Here is a 20,780-nt window from a genome sequence, read left to right as displayed (position 1 = left end):
CCAGGCTGCCCAGAGCCACATCCAGCCTGGCCTTGACTGCCTCCAGCGATGGGGCATCCACAGCCTTCCTATTTTGAAGTTACTTTGGCCAGTTTAATTTTTGCTTTTCCTTACCTGAGATCACAATGAAAGATTTTTGCAGGATTGTGGTCTTTCATTTTTAAATTCTGCTATCGGCGGAGAGTTTGCTGCTGACTTGTAGAAGAGCAGGATAGGACATACACCTGTCCCCAGTAAAAAGTAATTGGTGGGAAGAATGCAGCTGGAGCAGGTTTGAAATTGAAGAGGTAAAGAAGAGCCTGTTGGGGCAAGTCTGTGATTGTCACACGTTTGTAACTGGCTGTATTGCGCTTTGTTTCCCCTCTGTGAGGATCAGTTCTCTCTCCTGTTTGCTGAGTCAGGATAATTCCTTCATAAAAATAATAAATAAATAAGGACTTTGAAGTCTGGAGAATCAACAGCTGAGTGTCTTTACTGAACAGGTGCTTTGGTGATCACCTGGGGCATAAAATCAATAGGATTTAATTGCACATGGTGTGAGTCAGAATGTTAAGCATTTGACTTTTACACCTAGGATTTGGAGAGAGAGATTTGTTACATGTATAGATGGATCTGTTTCTGTAAAGTAGTTATGTCCTGGATGAAAATTGTTATTTTCTGAGCAGTGTGGAGAGTAAGAACAAGGGCAGCAAGAACTTCAAGGGCGCTGCTGAGAAGTACATCTCTACGTGTCTGCTTGAACTGCTGCTTTTGGGGCAGTTTTGGAGATGCTGTACCCAAATGAAACTTGAATGGCAGCAAATTTAGACATCCCTTTTTACTTTATGTCCTGTTCATTACTATATTAATATGCTCTGTCATGATTAATTTGTTGGAATAGTTTTCCTGTAGGAACTGGTTTGATATGGGAGTGAAGGACGCCATGTAGGGAGTAAAATTCCTATATTTTGGCTCTGATGAGCATACGCTGCTGTGTTGTTCATGCCAGGTAGGATTCAAAAGTATGCTTGCACAGGTAGCAGGTAACATTGCAGTTAACCTAGGATAAAGCACTTTTAATACTTTTTATAGCAGTACAGGCCAGAGTGCTCCACTGGCAATGCCACCTGGCATCAGTTGGCTACAAAAGCAAACTATAGTTCCCTAAAGAAAAAAAATAATCCTTATTCCATTCAGTCCCGGTATATTTTCCTGTTAGAATAATCAGGAAATCTACCAGGTACAAACAAGCATATGTTGAGTGCTTTATTTCTACATAGTTTCTTACAGGCTACCTTTGTTTTATGTTCTCTTGTTATTATCTACTGATGTACTGTGTGTGACCTCATGCTTAATTTCTTTTCCCCCTCCTTTGGCCTTCCTAACTTTTATTTCTCTGGGTTTTTGGTTTTTTTTTGGGACACTCCCTCTGAACTGAATGCAGACATCAGAGCAGAGAGAAAGCTTGGCTGAATTGCATGCCAGAACTTGTATGGCTCCCCAGCGACCTACTGACAGAAAACTGGAAAGACGTTTTTGTGTTAGATTAACAAGAAAGTCATCTACAGTCATTGGGTGTAGTAGTGTGCTGCTCAATGGTCGTGTAGGGCTCTGACTGAGAATGAAATTCTTTGTTTGGTTCTGCTGCAAGTGATAATTTCGATCCATGGTAAGCTGCTCCATCTCACACTCTTACATGCTCCATCAACAGGAAGTGCACTTGTCCACTGAGCAGGCTGGCAAGAGTTTTGCTGAGCCCTGCGCAGGACTGTTCTCCCAGCCAGGCCCATTCTGCAGAGCCCCTGGTGCAGCCCCAGCAGCAGCTCAGGTCCTGATGCAGCTCACCTTGCCGCAGACTTATGCTCCTGAGTTTGGACTGGCTGCTGAGCCACAAGCACATCAGCAGAAGCTGGTTTCTAGTGGTGGAGCTCCTGCTGTCCTGGGAGTGTTGCTGCTTTGCTGGGGCAACTGAGGAGAAAATCTTCAGTCCAAACTGACTTAACTCTACTAGAAATTTCTCTGGTGTGACCTTAGCTCTGACTTTAAGTATTCTGTTGGTCTGGTCTGAACCTGTGCTCCCTGTGAGCAGTCTGTGTAATGGGTTCTGTCTTTATAAAGCCATTGGAATGGATTTTAAGGTCAGAGAGGCTGCTAAAAGCATCTTACTTGACCATCTCTTTTTAAAATCAGAGGTTTTCTCTAAAATAAATAAAAGCTTATCACCTGTGAAAATCTCTTGCTTTATCATGAAAACTGCAGGGTGATTGTAAAATCACAGGTTTACCCCCTTGCTGTTCAAATTTACCTCTGCTATTGAAATTTCTTCTTATTTTGAGGTTAAATTTGTCGAACTTGTTGATGATGCCATAGTTGTTGTGGATTTGTTTTTAGTGGGATCAAAAAACTCATTCTCTTTCCTGCTATTATCTCTTTTCTTTTCTTTTAATTACTTTTCCATTGTGATCCAGTCACTTGAAGCTTCTCAGAGCAGTGGTGGGTTCTGAGTCCTTCTAGTTCACAGCTCACGTTGTTCCTAATCTGTAGCTCCACATGCCTACTTGGCAGTATTACAGTAATGACAGTGCAGTATATGATCAGAAACAGAACCTTTCTTCTGCTTTGCCTTTATATTTTTTGTATACAACAAATGATCAGAAGAACTGGCTGTGTCAGATACCCTGAGAGTTTCTTCTGGGATGTTACTAATGATGTCCTCCAGCTGCCTCCCTCAGTGCCTGTTGCCCGTAGCATGGCCCTCAATTTGCCAGGGCCCTGCTTGCTTGATTTGCAGGCGTTCTATATTGCATGAAGCTATTCAAGCATACTTGTTGGATTCAGATAGCAAAATAAGCATTGAGTCATCAGCAGGTTTGCAAGGAAAGGGTTTATCTTCTTGTCTGGGCCAGCAGCAGAGGTACCTCATGCTGTGAGCAGGAGGAAGTCAGCCCCCAAGGTATCTATCCCCTGCTAACACATCCATCTGTCAGACAAATGCCTAGCTGTACATGTATCTTTTAAGACTCTCAGGTACTAATTGTTCAAGTCTCCTAATTTGTAAGTGTAGACTCATAGCAAATAATAATTTTAAAAAATCTTGCCCAGTAAACAGTATCAAACATGAGAAACACATCTTTGGCATTGCTGAGTAGTGAGAAGACCAAGACTAGTTAGGATGCCATCAATTCCCATACCCATCCACTACAAGGCAGAATACAGTGTGAACACTGCACTGTGCATTCAACAGTTTTGCTTCTTTGCAGGATATACACAGATCTTAATACCAGCCAGTACATATAATAGTCTCTGATTAACTGCATGGTCAGTCAATGGGGTTAGATTTCTCCATGCATCAATGTAACCTGAGATCCTAATGGGGATGACAGAAATTCTGGCCATCAGTAATTTACCTGTATCTGCTATTGCTTTGCTTCTCTGTACAGACCAGAGTACTCTCACAGGTCACTTTGTGCTTCTGTGGGTACCTTTCTTAGTTGAGTGTCATCCCTTTCTTTGCAGTATCAACTTCCTGCTGTTTCTGTATAGACTATGTAAGTTCTTACTGTAGCAGTGTGCAAGCAATACGTGTATTTGCTCCATAAGGACAAGATGAATGGCTGCCATAAGGAACATAATCTGTAGTTAAGCATATTTCACCTTTGCACATCACTGGATGCGGCAGGAAGGTGAGAGCTGACAGCCCAGTCACAAATGATGGCTGGGACCTTGCTGTAAAGTAAGCCCAGTTGATACTCAGCTGCTAGTACTGATTCCAGTTGTCTAGCCTGAAGTGATTTGGCCAGAAGCATAACTCATGTCTTTGCTCTGAAGAAAAATTATGTTTTGAGCAGCTAATAAATGCATTGCTATTATTAATAACTAATGTGTATAATAATACTGTATGCTGATGAAATGAACGCTCATAAGTTGCAAAGTTTAATACTGTCCATCTGCTAAGGGATATAATAGCGTGACACTGGCAGTCACTGTTGGGATGCTGGGAAGTATTTTTGTATAAAAATCAGAAAGCAGGCCTGAATTAACAGTGCAAGCGTTCATAGCAGCAGGACAGCTGCAGTTCTGGCTTGCTTGAGAGAGCACAGCCATCAATGGAAGGCTCTGAGGGTCTTCCATGTCTCTTGCATGCAAGTTGTCACTCAGATTTAGGGTCAGGGCCTCACGCTCCATTTCCCACGTCCCCTCGTGTGCTGCTCTGCTCTGGCTGGCAGGGGCTGCTGGGGGCTGGGCCTGGGGGTACTGTGACATTGCTACGAAGAGCAAATCAGTAGAGATTGTGAGGTCCTTTGCAAGCAGAGGAGCTGCGCTTTTATTTTTGTATCTCAGCACTGACATTTGTGACTTGCTGGACAGATAAGAGCCTGGGAAAAGCGAGTGGACAGCTTGGGCCAGGATGTTTTTAAAAGCAAATGTTGGTCTTCCTAGTGTTTGTGCTGTTCCACCCGCCTGTGAGATCACAGGAGCCTGCAGAGAAGGAAACAATGGAATTTGATATTATCCCCAACATCAAACAGGGTGAAGGGTTCTGTGACCTCTGCGAGTAATTAAAATAAAGCTTCAATGAAAAATGGTCAGCTACTGCTGCAGTTCCTGTTTTACAGGAATTCATGGCATTCCTTAAGGGGTTTGGAGATGAGGCTGAGTTATTCTTTGTGCTGCTCCTTGGTCCTTAAGGGAGTTAAGAAATCAGGTCATCCTCCTCGAGTCACGGTGGAAATAAATTTTTGATTAGATTTGTCAGTCAAAGAGCCATTATACCTCTTTATTATAATAAAAAAAAATAAAATCTTTAAAGCACACTTTAAGCTACATAGCAGGGTTTTTTGTGTGTTTGAATGATATTAGAAAAGCTTTCTGCATGTTTAATAGCTGCTTATCAGGTGATTGCTGAGATATCTTTGAATGGAGAGTGAGTGAATGCAGCTGTGCAAATGTAATGCGACAAAAATGCACTTAATTGTGTCTTTTGGCCAATAAAAATGTCTGTTGGTAATTAGTTCTTCCTGTACCAGACCCATTGGCATGTGAGTGCTCCTGGTGGGATTCTTGTTATTGTCCTTTCTGGCTCTTGTTCACTGTTGTTCTGAAAAGCAGGCAGAAGTGAAGTAATAGGAAATCTTATGCTCTCACGTTTACCAAGGAGGAAAACATTTGTTAAATCAGGCTAGAGCTCTGCAAGCCCCCAGAAAATAAAAGCCCTGTGGGAAGTAGGGGGACAGAGTTAGGCAAGGGGTGGTGTCTAAAAGTGCAGTCATAGTATATCATTAAGGTTGGAGAAGAGCACAAAGATCATCTAGTCCAGCCATCACTCCTTGACTTCGAAATCCTGTGGTTGTGTGCTGAGAGCTGTGTGTGCAGGTGCTTGTGCTGGGTTTCTGGGGCATGGTGCATGAGCTGGCCTGCAGCTAAGAAATTCCATGCAGTAAAGTAACTGTAAGGGATTTTGGGGTGTGGGGTGAAACGTTGACATTACTGAGCGTGAATGTAGTAGCCTGAGAGCTGGATAAGACCAGGTATCTGAATACTTCATCCCCTGTAGGTTCAGAGGTTTTTCCTGGTACTTTGTAATTGACTGATGAATCAATCAATCATGCTAGTAGAAATCACTGACCAAAGCTGTGAATGAACTGCAAATTAAGGAATGCAAGGATCAGAAGCCTGAGGCACTGCTACAGTAACCACACAACATCCAAAGATTAACAGCCTTTGCTTATGGCAATGCAGTGTAGCACTTGAGTACAACATGGGGGTGATGCATCCTTCTGTCCTAAAACACACACCTCAGAGGCTAGGATGGAAGAACAGAAGCTGAAGCTGTACGAATGTGAATACGTGATAGTTTTTGTTGTCCACGGTGCTTTCCCAATGTATATGTTCTTCCTGGATCTTAACTACTGCTTTATCTGATAATATTTCTCTTATATTTTCCATTTTTTCTATGTTTCCACATTTCAGTTGCATTTTTAAGTCATTGCCTTCCTGTTTGGAGCGGATGCTCCCAACAGTGATTCAGTCCTGTTAGAAATTTTTTATATCTCGTTGACAGGGAGCAGTTCCCAGGATGTCAAACCTTGATGCATTCATTAAATGAAATAAGCTAGAAATTTCTTTTGACAAACAGATCCATTGACCTTCATTTTGCTGAAGAACTTCAGGATTGCTCAGAAGTTGGGATTCTTTTACCAAACTGATAGAAATTCCTATTCCTCTGTATATATGATATTGATTGTGCAAGGCAGAAAGTGCAGAGAAGCACACAGGCTCCTGCTGAGTGCTGAACTGTCTGAATTGGAGACTGCCTTTGAACCTCATTTAACATTCACAGCATTATGCTGCACACAGGTGTTTTGTGTACATGACATCTCAGTCCACAGGGAATACTTTAAGAAGCATTCAAGGTTAAATTGTTAGAAAGTCAGATGCAATCTTTAAAGCCTTTTAGAATCCAGTACTTGTCACTATTCTGATGTTGTTGGTGTTGGGTTTTTTTAATTTTATTTTCATTTTCATTAGCATTTTTAAAAAGCCTAGTGTGGACTTCACCTACTTAGTTTGTATTGGTTGCTTTGCTCTACTAAGGAGAAGAAATCAAAATTATGTCTGTGCTCTCATTTTTCCTGTCTTTGTAGGCCTGTAATATGATCAGCCTAGTTTATGTATGAGTATCAATGTATTTAAGAGACAGAATGACTCAGTGGATTGGATTTGTGTAACGGGATCCAGATAGTTAGCATCTTTGGGTTAACAGTTCAGACAGCTCAAGCTGTCTGCACCCACGAATCTTCTGAAGTCAGGCATTTGTGAATTAAGTTAATGATCCCAGAAGTTGCTCTGGAAAGCTCTCGCCCCATTAATGCTCATATCAGCAGCGTTGGGAAAACAGCCAAGGAATGCAGTGGCAGGTTGGAAACTGTCATTTGTGGCTTAAATTCATCTGTAACAGCAGAGTGATTGAGAAAATATATGATGTCTGCAGAATGGGGAGGCAGAGGGTTTGCACAAATGTCTGACTGTGGTGTAGTGTTGATTGCTTTGGACCTTTAAGTGAAGATTCAAGAGTGTATTGGGCAAAATCAGGGAGAATAGATGGACTGGGACATAGCATTTCACCCGTTTATGTTTAAAGTGCGGATACCTAAATGGGAAGGTGAAGAGAAAGGGCTGTTCTAGTCTTGTGTCCTTTTACCTCACATAGACACTGCTGCCTTCTGCTGAGGATAGGATACTGTTCTAAATAGACCCCTGGATTGAAGCAGTAAGGAAGATGCTTAGCTACTATCATGTCATCAAGACAATGTTATATTGTAATGAGTGAACTAGAGGGAAAATGACAGTGGTCTGCCAACAGATTGAGTGCTTACAAGGCAGTGCAAAGTACTGATCCCTCATTTCCCTTTTGTTTAGGCAGGTGACAAGCATTATCATCCCAGCTGTGCACGATGCAGCAGGTGCAACCAAATGTTCACAGAAGGAGAAGAAATGTATCTGCAAGGTAAGGATGTCTCTATAACAAAACTAGAAAGTCAGACTTTGTAATTTTTCTGTCCTAGACCTCGCTGGTTTGTAGCTATCCTGTGTAATGTGTACATGGAGGACTGTGGCCTTTTCTTCACTGCATTGCTCTCACACTTCTTCACTTGAGACTCTTTCACTGTAGTAAGTGTCCATGATGGTGGCCTTGCTACCTACTCTCCCAGAAGGTAGCACATAAACAGTTAAGCTACAATTATTTTTTTCTGACTTGCTGTAGTATTAAGAAATGTTGGCAGAAGTTGCAGGCCAGAAATCAAAGTGAAAGGACAACTACATATCAGGAATTTGTATATTGTATTTGGATTAGAAAACTTGCTTGATATACCTGAAAGAACTGTAAACAAGTAGGAAAGAAATGATGAAAGTATCTCTTGAAAAACTGGAGACATTCCTTCTGGAGGAATTCCAAAATAAGATAACGTTGTTAAGAAATTCCTTTGAAGCTGACTTGTTATTTTATAGCTTGTCCTCCCTTGCAGTCCATCTTTCTCGTCTCTCACTGACCTTGTAAAGAGTCATCTGATTCCAGCTATGCACAGAATTAGATATATGGTTGTATGGCAGTGCTTACTTGCAAAAGCAAGGAGAAGCTGAAAGAGGGCTGGGTAGGAAGTACTGCTTTCTGATGGTAAATTTGAAATATTAATTTGAAAGCAGCAACTGCAGCACCTGATTAGTTTTAATCTTAGTTTCCTCGCATCACAGAATGCTAAAGTACAGAGTACATGGTGAGCAGATTAATTCAGAAATTATATTAGTAGGAGCAGGGCATGAACTGGTGTGAACTATTCACAATGACTGGTCATGCTGTGGTGTGAATTTCTGCAGATTGCAGTAAGACAGAAGGTGTTGCTCCTACTTAAACCGGCTAGATTGTGTTCCAGCATTACTTAGGTGTTATGTGAGGAGAGATACTTGGTTCCTTGACCTGCCATCCTTCTCTGCTTGGCTACATCCTCTCCTGTGGCTGAGTTCATGTTCTTCATGCTCGCTCTGTCTCAGGAGGAGCAGTACAAGTTGCATTGCTTTATTGTATAAAGCTGTTTTCTGACCAAGTGTTGTTATTGCTGAGACTGCCCTTCCAAACATTTCCTTGCTGGGTTCAGTGTGCTTTTAAGTGTAGGTGACCTAAAGGTCTTTCCTGAGCAAAGCTCTCAGCTGAAATGGATATGCTGACTCTGTCCAAATTGTTTCCCCTAGGGTGCAGAATAACAGCCTTCCTAGCAGTTCTCTGTAATAAAAATACAGCACCACAACACTGAAGCTAGAACAAAAAGTGCACGATTGATTAAATATATGTAAATATGAAGTTTCCTTCTCATTTTTAATTGCATTCTCCTACTGATCATGAAAATGCAGTGTTGGTATCACTTAGTGTAATAGAGGAGTGTGGTAGGTTTGTGGTAACTGCTTGTAATAGAAATGTGCAAAACCAAACCTGCAAGAGGAAAACGGCTTTAGTCAATGTGTAATAGAGTTACTGCTTTTTAGAGAACTGTATGTTCAATCAGTGGTATGTGCAAGGTAAATTGAATAAATGAACATGTTGGTTGATGTTTGCCAAGTGAGCAAACAAACATATGTTAAGAATGAGATTAGCTACAATTTGCTGAATTGTTTCCAGTAGGAAGAGGAGCTGTACAGCTTGGGAATCTGCACAGTTCCAAATGTTTTTAAATACACTGATGCTTTTGGATGGTTAAAATTCACAAGCTGTGGGTGGCTCAGAGTTCAGCACTGTAAAAAAAAAAAAAAGTTACGTTTAACTTCTTAAGCCCACTCTATCTGATTTGGCTTTTAGAATTTCACATTTTAAAAACCTTTGTGAAAGAAGTTCCACCGTGAATATGACATGAGATCTCTCTTGCATTTTTTGTCCCCTTTGTCCAGAGGTGTCCCTAAAATTGAGCTAATTTGTGCTAAATGCTGCCTGAAAATACACTGGGAGGTTTTTTGTTGTTGTTGTTTTTGTTTTTGTAGTTTTTGTTTTGTTTTGTTTGGACAATAGGAATGGTTTAATAGAAAAGAAGAATAGAGAACGTTTTTCTCAGGGTCACACAACTGAATTTAAGAATTGTACCTAAACCTTTTGGCTGTCACTTTGTCAGCCTTATAATAGAACTGGCTTCCTCCTGAGTGCTTGGATGTGTTTAACCCCCTTGCAAATGCACAGCCCGTGCTTCTCTCCTGATCTTGTTGGCGCTGTGGGGTCCTGGCTCGGAAGCTGCTGTTTGTTGACAGAGGAGCTCTTGGTGTGCTTCCCCCCGTTGTCCGATCATTCCCTGCTGCCAAATGCACAGTTTCTTCTTCCTCAGCTCAAACCTGAAGCCAAACTTCTCAGACTCTGATCCAGAATCACAGCGTTCTCTCCAGCCTTCTGATGATGATGATTTTCTTGTGTGCTTCTGGGAAATGAACATTCCTGCTGCTCTTCACTTCTACACTGGGTCGTGTAAGGCTTAGAGTGAAGTGTCCAGAGCCCCTGATCCATCCTTCTCCTTGACTCCAAGGGTGGGGTGTCCTCTGGCTGTACTTGAACTAATACTCACCAGCAGGAGGCCTGGACTGCCCTTTGTTTGGTTTCTTTGTGGACAGAGTGAAAAGGTCAATCCCCTCCTGCAGGCAGACAAGGGTCGCAAGACTTTGTGGCTGCTGGATTGAAGCCTGAATTTGGCTACAGCTGCAGTCAGTGTTAAAAATCAGCATTAGCTTCTGCTCTATTTCAGATTGGCTAAAAATCTGCCAGCAGCTTGCTAGCAGTAACCATAGTTTACTCTCTGTTCCAAAGTGCTGGGGGAGGGTTGGCAGTGCCCCTTCCTGGCCCATGGGCACAGCCAGATATTTACGTTTTTACTGAGTGAGGAAAAATCCCATGTTTTGGAACACAGACAGCAGAAACATTGCCTCTTAGGGAGGATGCGAGACTGGAACATGCCATGTGGAAATGCCAGTGCAGCACATGCCACTGACCTTATAGAGCAGGGCACAGAAGCAATGTGTATGCCAGTGCTGCATGCAGTACACTGATTTTGGGAGAGATACCTTCACATAGTCTGTCGTGTGTCATTCTGGCTTCATTAGCTTGATGTAGCGGGTGAGATACAGCCCTGACTGCTGTGCTGTGAGTTTTCTATTTTGCTCCTAATAAACATTTCCCATTGCATTTTGCATAGTTGCAGGAAAGAATTGATACGAGTAATGTTTTACAGTAACTGAGCACAACTACTGCTCAAGGAAATCACAGAACATAAACAGCAGTAGTGGACTTGTAATTTTTATGCATGGTGCAGTGCATAAGGGGAATCCAGGTCAGGTTGTCATGGCCCTTGGCCTCCATCCTTACCAGAAGGACCCTCCATCTTTCAGTCCCTCCAGCAGGTGCTGTCTGCCTTCCTTGCTGTTTACAACTGTTTGTGTTTTAATTAAGAAGCTGTACTAAGTGCTTTGTCAGTTCCAGCAAGAGACTGCTGTAGGTGGACCAAGGATTTGGATATTTTTTTGTGTCAGTTATATTTTTCATGAGCTAGGACTGAATCTGAAAGGCTCACATAGATCGCACAGATTCACAGTCTGATTCAGTGAAGGGATTATCTTTTCATGACTAAGTTCTCATCTGCTTTCCTCTAAATAAGGATTTTTTTTTTTCATTTTTTGTGTCCCCCAGGTTCCACTGTCTGGCATCCCGACTGTAAGCAATCCACCAAGACTGAAGATAAGCTACGGGTAAGCTGAATTTGTGGCAATGACACACTGCATATTTTACACACCTAGTAACTGAACATTGTATACAAAGTGTGATTTTATTTTCATCATTTTGTAGCATAGCTGTCATCACACTGGCAGAATAACTTTGGCAGCACTTCAAAGATAATGGTGTGGTTTTTAAACTCATCATCTTCCATTTCAGTGTGTTACCCTAAAGATGGTATAATTTACTAATACAAAGATATGACATTGTCTCTAAGACAGATCATCATATATGAGTTATTGTGCAGCGGAGTAAAATGTGAACAAGGCAGGAGCTATGATGCATCTTAGTACTTTTGCACATCTGTATAACTTCTCAATAGTTATCCCTTGTTCTTTGCAGTTATTTACAGCATTTAACTCCTTTGCCATTGAAATAAACCACAAACTAAAGACATCCTAATTTGAATGCCAGGAAGGGCTGGCATCTTGGAATCACATCAGCATACCAAGAACTTTCCTTGATTGGAATAATACTGCACTCATGCACTTTTGTCACGCATCAGGCAATTTTAAGGCCATATTCACTAATTTGCCTTCTGGACAGTTTACTCTCTTTGATATCTCAGTTGTGCCTTTGAACTGTTAATTTTTCTGAATATTAGAGACTAGAATATTAAAGACTTCATAGAAGGAAAATGGCTAGAAGGTCTATCAGCCAAGGAAAATGAGAGGAACTGGCATGGAGATACACAAATTATCCTGTGGATTGTGCTCTATCTGTGGGTCATTCACAGGAAGCCTAGTCCTTTAAAATTGATTCAGGTTCTTTTCTGAGAGTTCACTATGAATGTAGGTAATGTACTAATATATTTTTCTTGAGCAGAGTTCATGTTAGCATGGGCTGTACTCATAATACAGGAGCAGAACTGGCTGTGGGCAATCATATGATCTAGCAGGACCAAACATCACTATTACAATCCACTATTTGCACGTTATCCTGTTCTAACTTCCAGTATGATGATTGACAGTTGCTTTTCTGGGTGACCATCTTATCACAGTGTAAATCAGCTTTAGCTTTATCATTTAAGAGACAGAATAACTTTCAGAATAGATGTACAGTTATTGCATTTCCCAAGGAGCAGACAGGTATTTTATGCCAATGCTTAGTAATTAGAAGCTACATAGAGCTCCAAAAAAATTAGATTGTTTCCTTATTAATGTTAAGTAATTGCCATATTACTTTTTATGCTGGTTTGAATTTCCTTCTCCATTTAACAAGTAGAATGTAAGACAGTGCTTTGGCCCAGCAGAACTGACAGAATACTTGTCCTTAGCAGTGAATGGTTGGGGTACAATACTCTCTTTTGCAAGGACCCAAGAGCCTTGTCAAAGCACTCCTGACTACAGTGCTGTCCTTATTAACCTTCTCTGAGCTGACCTTATAATTCAGTTGGCTTATTTCCATTTCCCATTAAAATGGCCAAAGACTTCAGATATTTTCTCCTTTTTCCCATCAGACATTCAAGCATGTGAGTCCTCCTCTCTCTCAGGTAATTTTAATTGAATTCATCCACCTGCAAGACTTTTCCTAAGATAATTTTTCTAGAAAACTTAAGACAAGTGAAGTGGAAAAAGAACAATAAAGGGGGAACACAAGAGATGTCATTGCACAGACATCCAAGATCATGTTATTCCTGCAGATCTTCCATGCAGATGTTTAATATGTCTTTAAAGTTGGAAATTCACGGTGCTGAAGCCAGCTGGAGAGACTGAGAATTTTTAGCTTCAACTTTACATTGCAAAGAGTCTGTACCTATTTTGGTGCTGATTGATTTAAAATCAATTTGAGTTCCCTTGACCACTAGAGTTCATTTAGATGACTTTGCCAACTGTTTCTGCTTGCTTAGACAAGGTCAATAGCAAACAGGTAGGTACAAAAACAAATGAAACTGGGAAACTGTGCTATTTAAGCACGTCACTTCTCAGTTATGACCTGTGGTTTGATTCCTTTAGTTTCTTGACTGCATAATTTTAGACCTGATGTGAGAATCAGAATGTGATTTCTCAGTTCTCAAATATACAAGATACTACAACTTTCAGGGGCAGGCCTTTATTTTTGGGTGGTTCTGCCATTGACAAGGCACCCTTGCTTTGCTGGATTTCCTTTTTCTCTGTGGAGCAAAGCAGAACAAAATGCCCTTTTATTGTGGAAGTCATTTTATAAGCTTTCAGCCAGTTCTGTTTTCTCTCAGTAACTGAATTGTGATATAAACTAATCAGCATTTCAGCTGGTCGAGATCTCAGACTGAGTTCAGAAAAACAATGGTTGATTAAGGTCTTCCTCCCACTGGATTTTCTGTAGAGGTTTTTTAAGTCAAAACAAGTAGAGGGTAAAGCTATATGTACATAACTAGAATATACATTGCTTAGGTTCAGCTATCTGCTTGTTCGTGATTCTACAGGGATCAGCAAGAAACGGAGGCTATAGCACACAGATTTTTATCTAGCAACTAGTTATTTGTAAGTTGTCACTTGATGAAAAAGAGCTTAACCAGTGGGCTGGGGAACTGCTTTCTTTTTCACTCTTCTTTTTCCTTTTTTCTGTTTCATGGCAGCATTCCTCATCTGAGTTCTTTTATCCAAAGAGTCTGGTTCTGCGCAGACCGCGCTCTGCAGAGGTTTGCTGTTGTGTTTTCAGTGTTGATAATGGTCTTCTTTACTGAGAAGATTCTTTATCACTGTCACTTGCTGTGCTTGCCACTATTTCTGCTACACAGCTTCCCTACTATCACTTGCCACCCTGGGCACTGACTGTATTTTGCATCATGTAATGCAGTGTTTGTTAATTCTCATGTTTTAAATTTTGTTTAATGAAATGCTTCTTTTGTGTTATTGGACGTTTTTCTTCTGAAACAAAAAATGAGTGCAAATGTGAAATATAAGAAAATGATAAAAAGCATCTGAATTTGAAGGGAAGGTTAAGAGTAATAACAATAGTTATTGTTGTAACAATAGTTACCACTGTTACTACATGAACAATAGCTTGTGCTTTTTAGGAAAAAGAGTTGCTATCAGTTACATCAATTTTGTTTTTATACTCACTGGTCAACTACAGATGAAAACTTCAGTTGAGAAAATATTTGCATGATGCTGCATTTGAACATGTCATGTGCACTGCTCAGTAGCATTTGCCTGTCCGTAAGCAGCAGAACATCCAATTTGATGTTAAGAGGCCCTCCCTGTCCTCTTGATTCTGAACCACCTTTCCACTTTCAAACTTCCATGAGGGTCTCTGCACTTGAGAACACCACCTAATTCCATTTCTTCTCCTTTGTAGCAGTGCTTATGTATTAATTGCTCATTAAGGTAGACCTTCTCGTGCTGTAGACCGTAGCATAGAAGTAGCTTAGGGTCAGATTATATCTTCTTGTGTAAATTCAGTCAACATTTAATTCTGTTTAGATGTACATGCTGATTATATGAAGTGTAATTCAAAGCAGGTTTTGACTTTGTGTGATCTTCTGCAGAGTAAAGATGCTATCATTGCTGTTGCTGTTAAGATGGGCCAAGGACATTAATCTACATGAAAACTTTAGATTTTAATTTTACCCGTTTTGCTTGATGCAAAATCCTTTTGCACACAGTAAGCAAGAACATGTCTGGAGATAGCTGGATCATTAGGAAGGTGCATGCTTCAGGAATTCTGTTGGTACCAAACAGTTAGTGGGAAATAAATTACAAAACCTTATCCAGAAGCAAGAATACATGATAATCTCTTAGATCTATGGCCACCTTTAACACTGAAGACAGGAAGAAATGTTGAGCCTCAGGTGAGCCTGCTGCCTAGTGAGTTCTGTGTTTTATTGCTAACATGGTGGCTCTTTACTCTTCTGGCAAGACAGGAGAGGCGTTTGTCTACTGCAGATCTTCATCATATGGTAACCTTGCTGATGGCTCTTTGATGTTGTATGTAACCTGGAGAAGACAATCCTCAGTATCTTATTCAAATGGAACTTTAAGCACTTTTAATGTCAATTTAATGCAGTGATTACACGTCAGGCACTTAGGACTGCCAACCTAAGAAAAGTTCTGAGCTGCCAAACTTGAGTACTGGAGGTACTGCTGAAATGAGGGGAAGGCAAGCATTTAACTAGGAGTTTGATGCCAAAGGCAATGCCAGAAAGAAAACAAAAGAGCATTGCGGAATATAAATGAAATGCACACTTCATGTACAATAATTGCTGCTTTTTGCCATGAACAGCTATCTATGGACTGAGATCCATATTTACAGGTGTTAACTGTTTGCTGAATGTAAGCAGAACACAGCAAATTTCAATAACTTAATTATGGGGAAAAATGTCTTAAGATGAAAAATGACTTCAGGGTTTTCAAAACCATACTTGCTACCTATCTCAAAAAATCTTGCTATTTGATATCAAAATATCTTATTATTTAAGATTTTTTGAGGAAGAAAACCAAGAGTGAAATCCTGTGAATTCCGTGAGGATTTTGGCCCTGAATTCATTGTTATATATTTCTCACTTCATTTTTTTTCTGCCTTTCACTTAACTTACTTTCTGTGAAAGACTATATTTGGTAGCAGCGTGACTTCAGTGACTGTGCTGAAAATACCTTTTCCTTTTTGGCTTTCTTGTCTAGAAAGGAAAGAAAAAATGTGTTGTAATTGATTAAAATGCGTCTGTGTGAGTTTGAACTAAACCTGTTCCTTACTTTTGTCTTTATGGACACATACTGTAAATTTTTAAGGGAGGGAAATAATGACAGGCTCCATGCATTTGAAGGTACCACACTTGTCAGGAGTTACACTGGCAGACAGGCACAATGAATGCTGTAGCACTGAAGTACTTTCTTGGTCTTGTACACTGCCACCGAACATTACTGAAATCCATGGGAAACCAGTCTATAATGAGCCGTGGTTCCACGAACTGAGTTACTTCTGTAAAACCAGGTAGTTGATGAAGCAGACACTCACATTAGTGGTGTACTGGGACTGTCGCATTCCTTGCTGTTGCAAAGCTGTGCCTGCCAAGTAGAGTAAATTACACGCTGAACTTCTTTTGTTTACAGATATACCTTACAGTAACTTCTGAGATTTAGAGAATTTGTTTAAACTATAATGTTCAATGTTGTTAAGTGAAATCGTATTCGTTCTTCTGCAGCTGTTATCACCGCCTTGCATAATGAACTCTATCAAAAAACTAAGGCAGGTACTGTAGACAACGCTGACGATGCCTTTGTTAAACAACAGTGCATCTGTTTGGCCAGATGTTCTCGGGATCAGATTTGATCTGTTTGCCTGCACTTGAGAGTTTTAATAGTGCATGATTCTGAACATCTGTACTTTCAAAAGCCACAGCCACCACATTGCAGCGGTAACTGGATGATGTGAATGGCTCCAGCGTAGATGCTTTTATGTTAAAAACTCACTTGTTTAGATGATGCGCCATGCATGATAACATGACAAACTGAGATAAATGCAGATGAACGTGTCAAGCTTTGCAATCTAATGTTAAAATAATGAGTTAATCAGTTTGGAGCGTGTGCATGGGTGATACAGTAATGGAGCGCTGAAATTCACAGTGAACCTAATAAGATGAGCATTGGGAGCATGAGAGTTGGGGTTACCTCTGACAATCTGGGAATGAAGTTGGTAAAGAACTTTTGCATCGAAGACAAATGCATGAAATGAAGAACAAAACCACTGAAATAAGAGGTCTGTGATTAAACCAAAGAATTCGGAGAAGTCTTACAGGTGTTTTAGATCCTTTGTGCAGTGGTGTCTTGATTGATATATTTGAATTTCTATTGATTGAATTTCTATTGTTGTTTTTTTTTTTCATGTACACTCATATACTTCCTGTATGTGCTACAGACATCCCATATTAACTTATACACTGGTGTTACGTGCTTTTGGGTTGAGGAGGAAATTAAAAATAAATGACTCTTACATGGTCAAAAAACGTGAAGAAAGGCTACAAAGTACAAGAAAAAAATAGTTATAGCACTTAATAAAAGTTTTCTTTAAATTGCTGTCATTTAAGGTGTCATTACACAAAGCTGTATTTAAATCCCTAACAAAAAAGCAGTCATGTAAAGAAGGCACCAGGTGTGCTTGCAGAAATAAGATGACTTAAGTTGTAGGGTATGCAGATCTGGTGTCCCAGGCCTGTTGGGTGGGACTGAAGCATCTCTAAAGGAATGCATTCCTATTAAAGGAGGTTTCCTCTCATTTCCTGACCTGCTATCTTCAAGTAATATATGCATGAGATGCTCCTGTGATATCTCCAATGAAGCTAGAGGTTGAATCAAGGCTTGCCACAATTCCAGTTTTAACATGTGCTCTGATAGCTCTCCTCTGCAGTTTTCTTTAAGGGAAGGTGCATATTTGTCAAGGCTCCCAGACCATATGGGAAGCAGCAGAATAGGAAATAGCCATCTGCAGTGGAAACAGACTGCCTTATTCAAATAAACAGGGCCAAGTGAGGCAGCAAGGGTGAGGGTAGGTGTAGAAGCCCTCTTTCATGTGCTGTTTTTGGGATTATATTGTGAAATCAAGCAAGATTCTGTTCTAGGAGGCAATAGAGATAGCACAGAGTGCAAACCCTGCTTGGATTCATGTGGTCAGGTGGCGGCTGCAATGAGTAGATGGGAGGTTAAATTAACATATGCAGGAAGTTAGGGAAAATAGAAAACTGGTTCAGAGGAGTGTCACGTCTGGCTCATGGCCATGATGATGGTGTGGTGGAGAGGAGCTTGTAGTAGAAGCACAGAGAGGAGCTGAAGGGCAGGTGCTTTGACTTGCCAATCCACCTGACAACCACTCTATTATTTCTGGAAAGAGCACCTAAGAAATACAGTAGCAGGGTGTGGCTTCATACCGTGTCTGACTCTGTTCAGTACAGTCATTGATGTGACAAGCACAGGGGAAATTTTCTTTGCTAAAGAAGTTTTTAGCAGTTGCATTAAGAGGGGAGGCTCAGGGCTGGAGCTAGAACTGAAAAATTCTTATTTTTTGAAGTGATTACAAAGAGCTGGAGAGAAGTGCATCCCAGAGGGTGTGCGAGTTGAGACTCTGGAGCTGGCTCCTGTGTTTGTTTTCCTACAAGAGGGAAAATTAATCAGACAAAACTCCTGAAGTACGTCTGCCAAAAGTGGAAGGTGACAAACGCCCCTCACAGAACCTCATGTCTGTAGCTGTGCTCCTTGTGTTGCAATGAAAACAACTGCTTTCCATAGCAACTGCAGCAACATGTTACATGTGTCTGTGCTCAGCAGTGTGAAATGGCAGAGCAGAAGGGAATGAAGTGTTTCTCAACAACAGCCAGCTTCAGTCTTTTAACATTTCCATAAAACAAGTGGATTGTTTGTTGTTGGTTTAGTTTTTCTTTGATTGCATCATGGGAGGAGCCAAAGGGCAGCTGAGAAATTTCTGCGCTCCCTTTTGGGATTTAGGAATTTGCAACTACAGAGGAAAAAGGAAAGAAATATACAGAGGTCCAGCTGAGAAGGCATTCTCAGACATGCTCCGGGGGGGATTGGTGGGCTGCGTCATTCCATGGCCACATCTGTTGTCTGTTTGATCTGGATCTTCACGTTTTTTGATGGAATATGTTCAAAGCCCTTTATTCCTTTGACTATCCCTGCATACGATGATTTCATTTCCATAAATGGAGTCAGAGAAATCCAATTTTATGTAGTCTTTGGCATTTTTATAAGGATGAGTCCATTGCTTTTCCTGGGGATGTAATTAAAAGTAGAAAGACTCAGAATTCAATTAGGAAGCATGTGCTGAGGAAAGAAAAAGCTCCAGTAGCCTCGCTGTGTTCAATCCCTACGTTTACTAAGAAAAATCACTAAGCCAAGCTGCTAAGCCTTCCTTCTCTTCAATCAGTGACCAAAAGGTCCCTTAGTTCAGTGTCACAGTTGACAAGATTTAATTTTCAGTGACTTCATCGTATCCCACTGCAGTAGTGTCATCAGAATCATCTACTTTATGAAAGGAGTTGATTCTTTGCAGGAATTGTTCATTGCTCCACAAGTGGAAGTGGGACATGTTTGGTTAACTTTGTGTGCCTGCTGCGTGCTGAATGTGTTTGTTCTTGCCCTAATAGCCTTTGTAAATTTCAATTAAATGGTTTTCAGATTTATAAATTTTTTAGGATTCCCACGTCTCAGTGCTAAGATGCTCTCGTAAAATTTCCCCTGGGGAGTCAGTGTCTGTTTAATGCTGAAGAAATGCTGAAAAACCCACTAAATATATGACAACTCTCACTCTGTAGGAGTGTGACTGTTCTGAATTTCAGTTTCCAGGACATTGTCTTTAAAAATCAGCTTACAATGCAGAGAGTCAAGAGATTTCAAGCAACAGCTCTTAGGTTGTGTCTAAGTCGTACTGCAGATATAGGGGAACTGCTCCAAGGATTTCAGGTCCTTCTACTGAAAAAGGCTGGTTACAATTCTGTATTCATAATGGAAATCCAGTGACTGAACATCTGGAATACAGTAATGTGTGTGCTGTGCTCTTCTCAGTAATTTTGGCTGCTGAACCACTGGCTGCTGATCTCTCTTGCTGTTTGTGAACTAACATTTTGATAAAATGACCATTCTGAACTGTATGGTGTATGGCTCCTTGCAGTGACTTTGGCAGGTGTCATTTAGACTTGTTCATTATTGCTGTCAGTCTTTCACGCTATGATTTAGAAAACCTCCTTCACCTCTCACAGCACTCCTTCTCCTGCAGAAAGAGAGTCCACTTGCCTTGTGAGACTGTGGAATTTGCCAGAATGCTTGATCTTGTGTTGATGGGTTTTTTTCTAAATACAGTTAATTTCAAGATGTGTGCGGATTTCTCCACTTGTATCCAAAATTACCAAACATTAATTGCTTTAGATGGCTCTGAAAAGTTGCTATTTGTTTTTCAGCCTACCAGAACATCATCAGAAAGCATTTATTCCAGGCCAGGTTCCAGTATACCTGGCTCACCGGGCCACACTATCTATGTAAGTATTCCTTCTGATGAATAGGCTGCTGAGCCCTTGCTTGGACATGAAATACTCCATGCTGAAATAAGTCATTTTATGCTGATGCTATTGCCTTCATCCTAGTGGTTAAATTCTTAAAATTCTCATTGCCATGTAATTTTTATTACTACAGAATTTCAAGAGTAGGGCAGAGCTTCTTCAGGCCAAGCAAACATTTAGCAGATCTTCTGAAATCACTGGATGATGTGAAGAGGCACAGAAGACAGACAGATCAGTTGCTTCGTTAGACATGTTATCTTTGCACTTCAATATGCAGTTCTTGAGAGGTCTGCAGAACGTGGGGTGAAGGGTCAGGCACACTGAAGAAAACCTGGCTGATCCCACATTTTTAGAAGTTAGATGTGGCTATGAAAGGAAAAGAAGGGGGAAGGATTTTAAACAAAAAAGGATATTAAGCATCCTACTGTTATTATTAGACTAACAGTGCTGAAAGTGCAAGGCTATTGATAAACTGTTTCATGTGTGGTTAATTGAGATATAGATTCCTTCAGTAATCAAGTC

General features: G+C 40.7%; 1 protein-coding gene across 15 annotated transcripts in view; it reads left to right on the top strand.

Moving 5' to 3' along the window:
* Positions 1-7,402: 7,402 nt before the first annotated feature.
* ABLIM1 (actin binding LIM protein 1) overlaps positions 7,403-20,780 on the top strand; it is a 48,673-nt gene continuing 35,295 nt past the window's right edge. For 9 of the 15 annotated variants that reach the window (XM_019617847.1, XM_019617843.1, XM_019617842.1 and 6 more), the window contains exons 1-5: positions 7,403-7,486; positions 11,192-11,250; positions 13,833-13,895; positions 16,398-16,445; positions 20,160-20,237. In XM_019617847.1, coding sequence (XP_019473392.1) covers positions 7,453-7,486; positions 11,192-11,250; positions 13,833-13,895; positions 16,398-16,445; positions 20,160-20,237 — 282 coding nt within the window. In that variant the 5' untranslated portion in view covers positions 7,403-7,452. The remainder of the gene's footprint in view (positions 7,487-11,191; positions 11,251-13,832; positions 13,896-16,397; positions 16,446-20,159; positions 20,238-20,780) is intronic. The other 6 variants (XM_019617849.1, XM_019617846.1, XM_019617845.1 and 3 more) reach the window with 1 other exon arrangement.

Source organism: Meleagris gallopavo, chromosome 8 (genome assembly GCF_000146605.3).
Source record: "Meleagris gallopavo isolate NT-WF06-2002-E0010 breed Aviagen turkey brand Nicholas breeding stock chromosome 8, Turkey_5.1, whole genome shotgun sequence".
NCBI lineage: Eukaryota > Metazoa > Chordata > Aves > Galliformes > Phasianidae > Meleagris > Meleagris gallopavo.
This window is presented reverse-complemented; position numbering and strand designations above follow the sequence as displayed.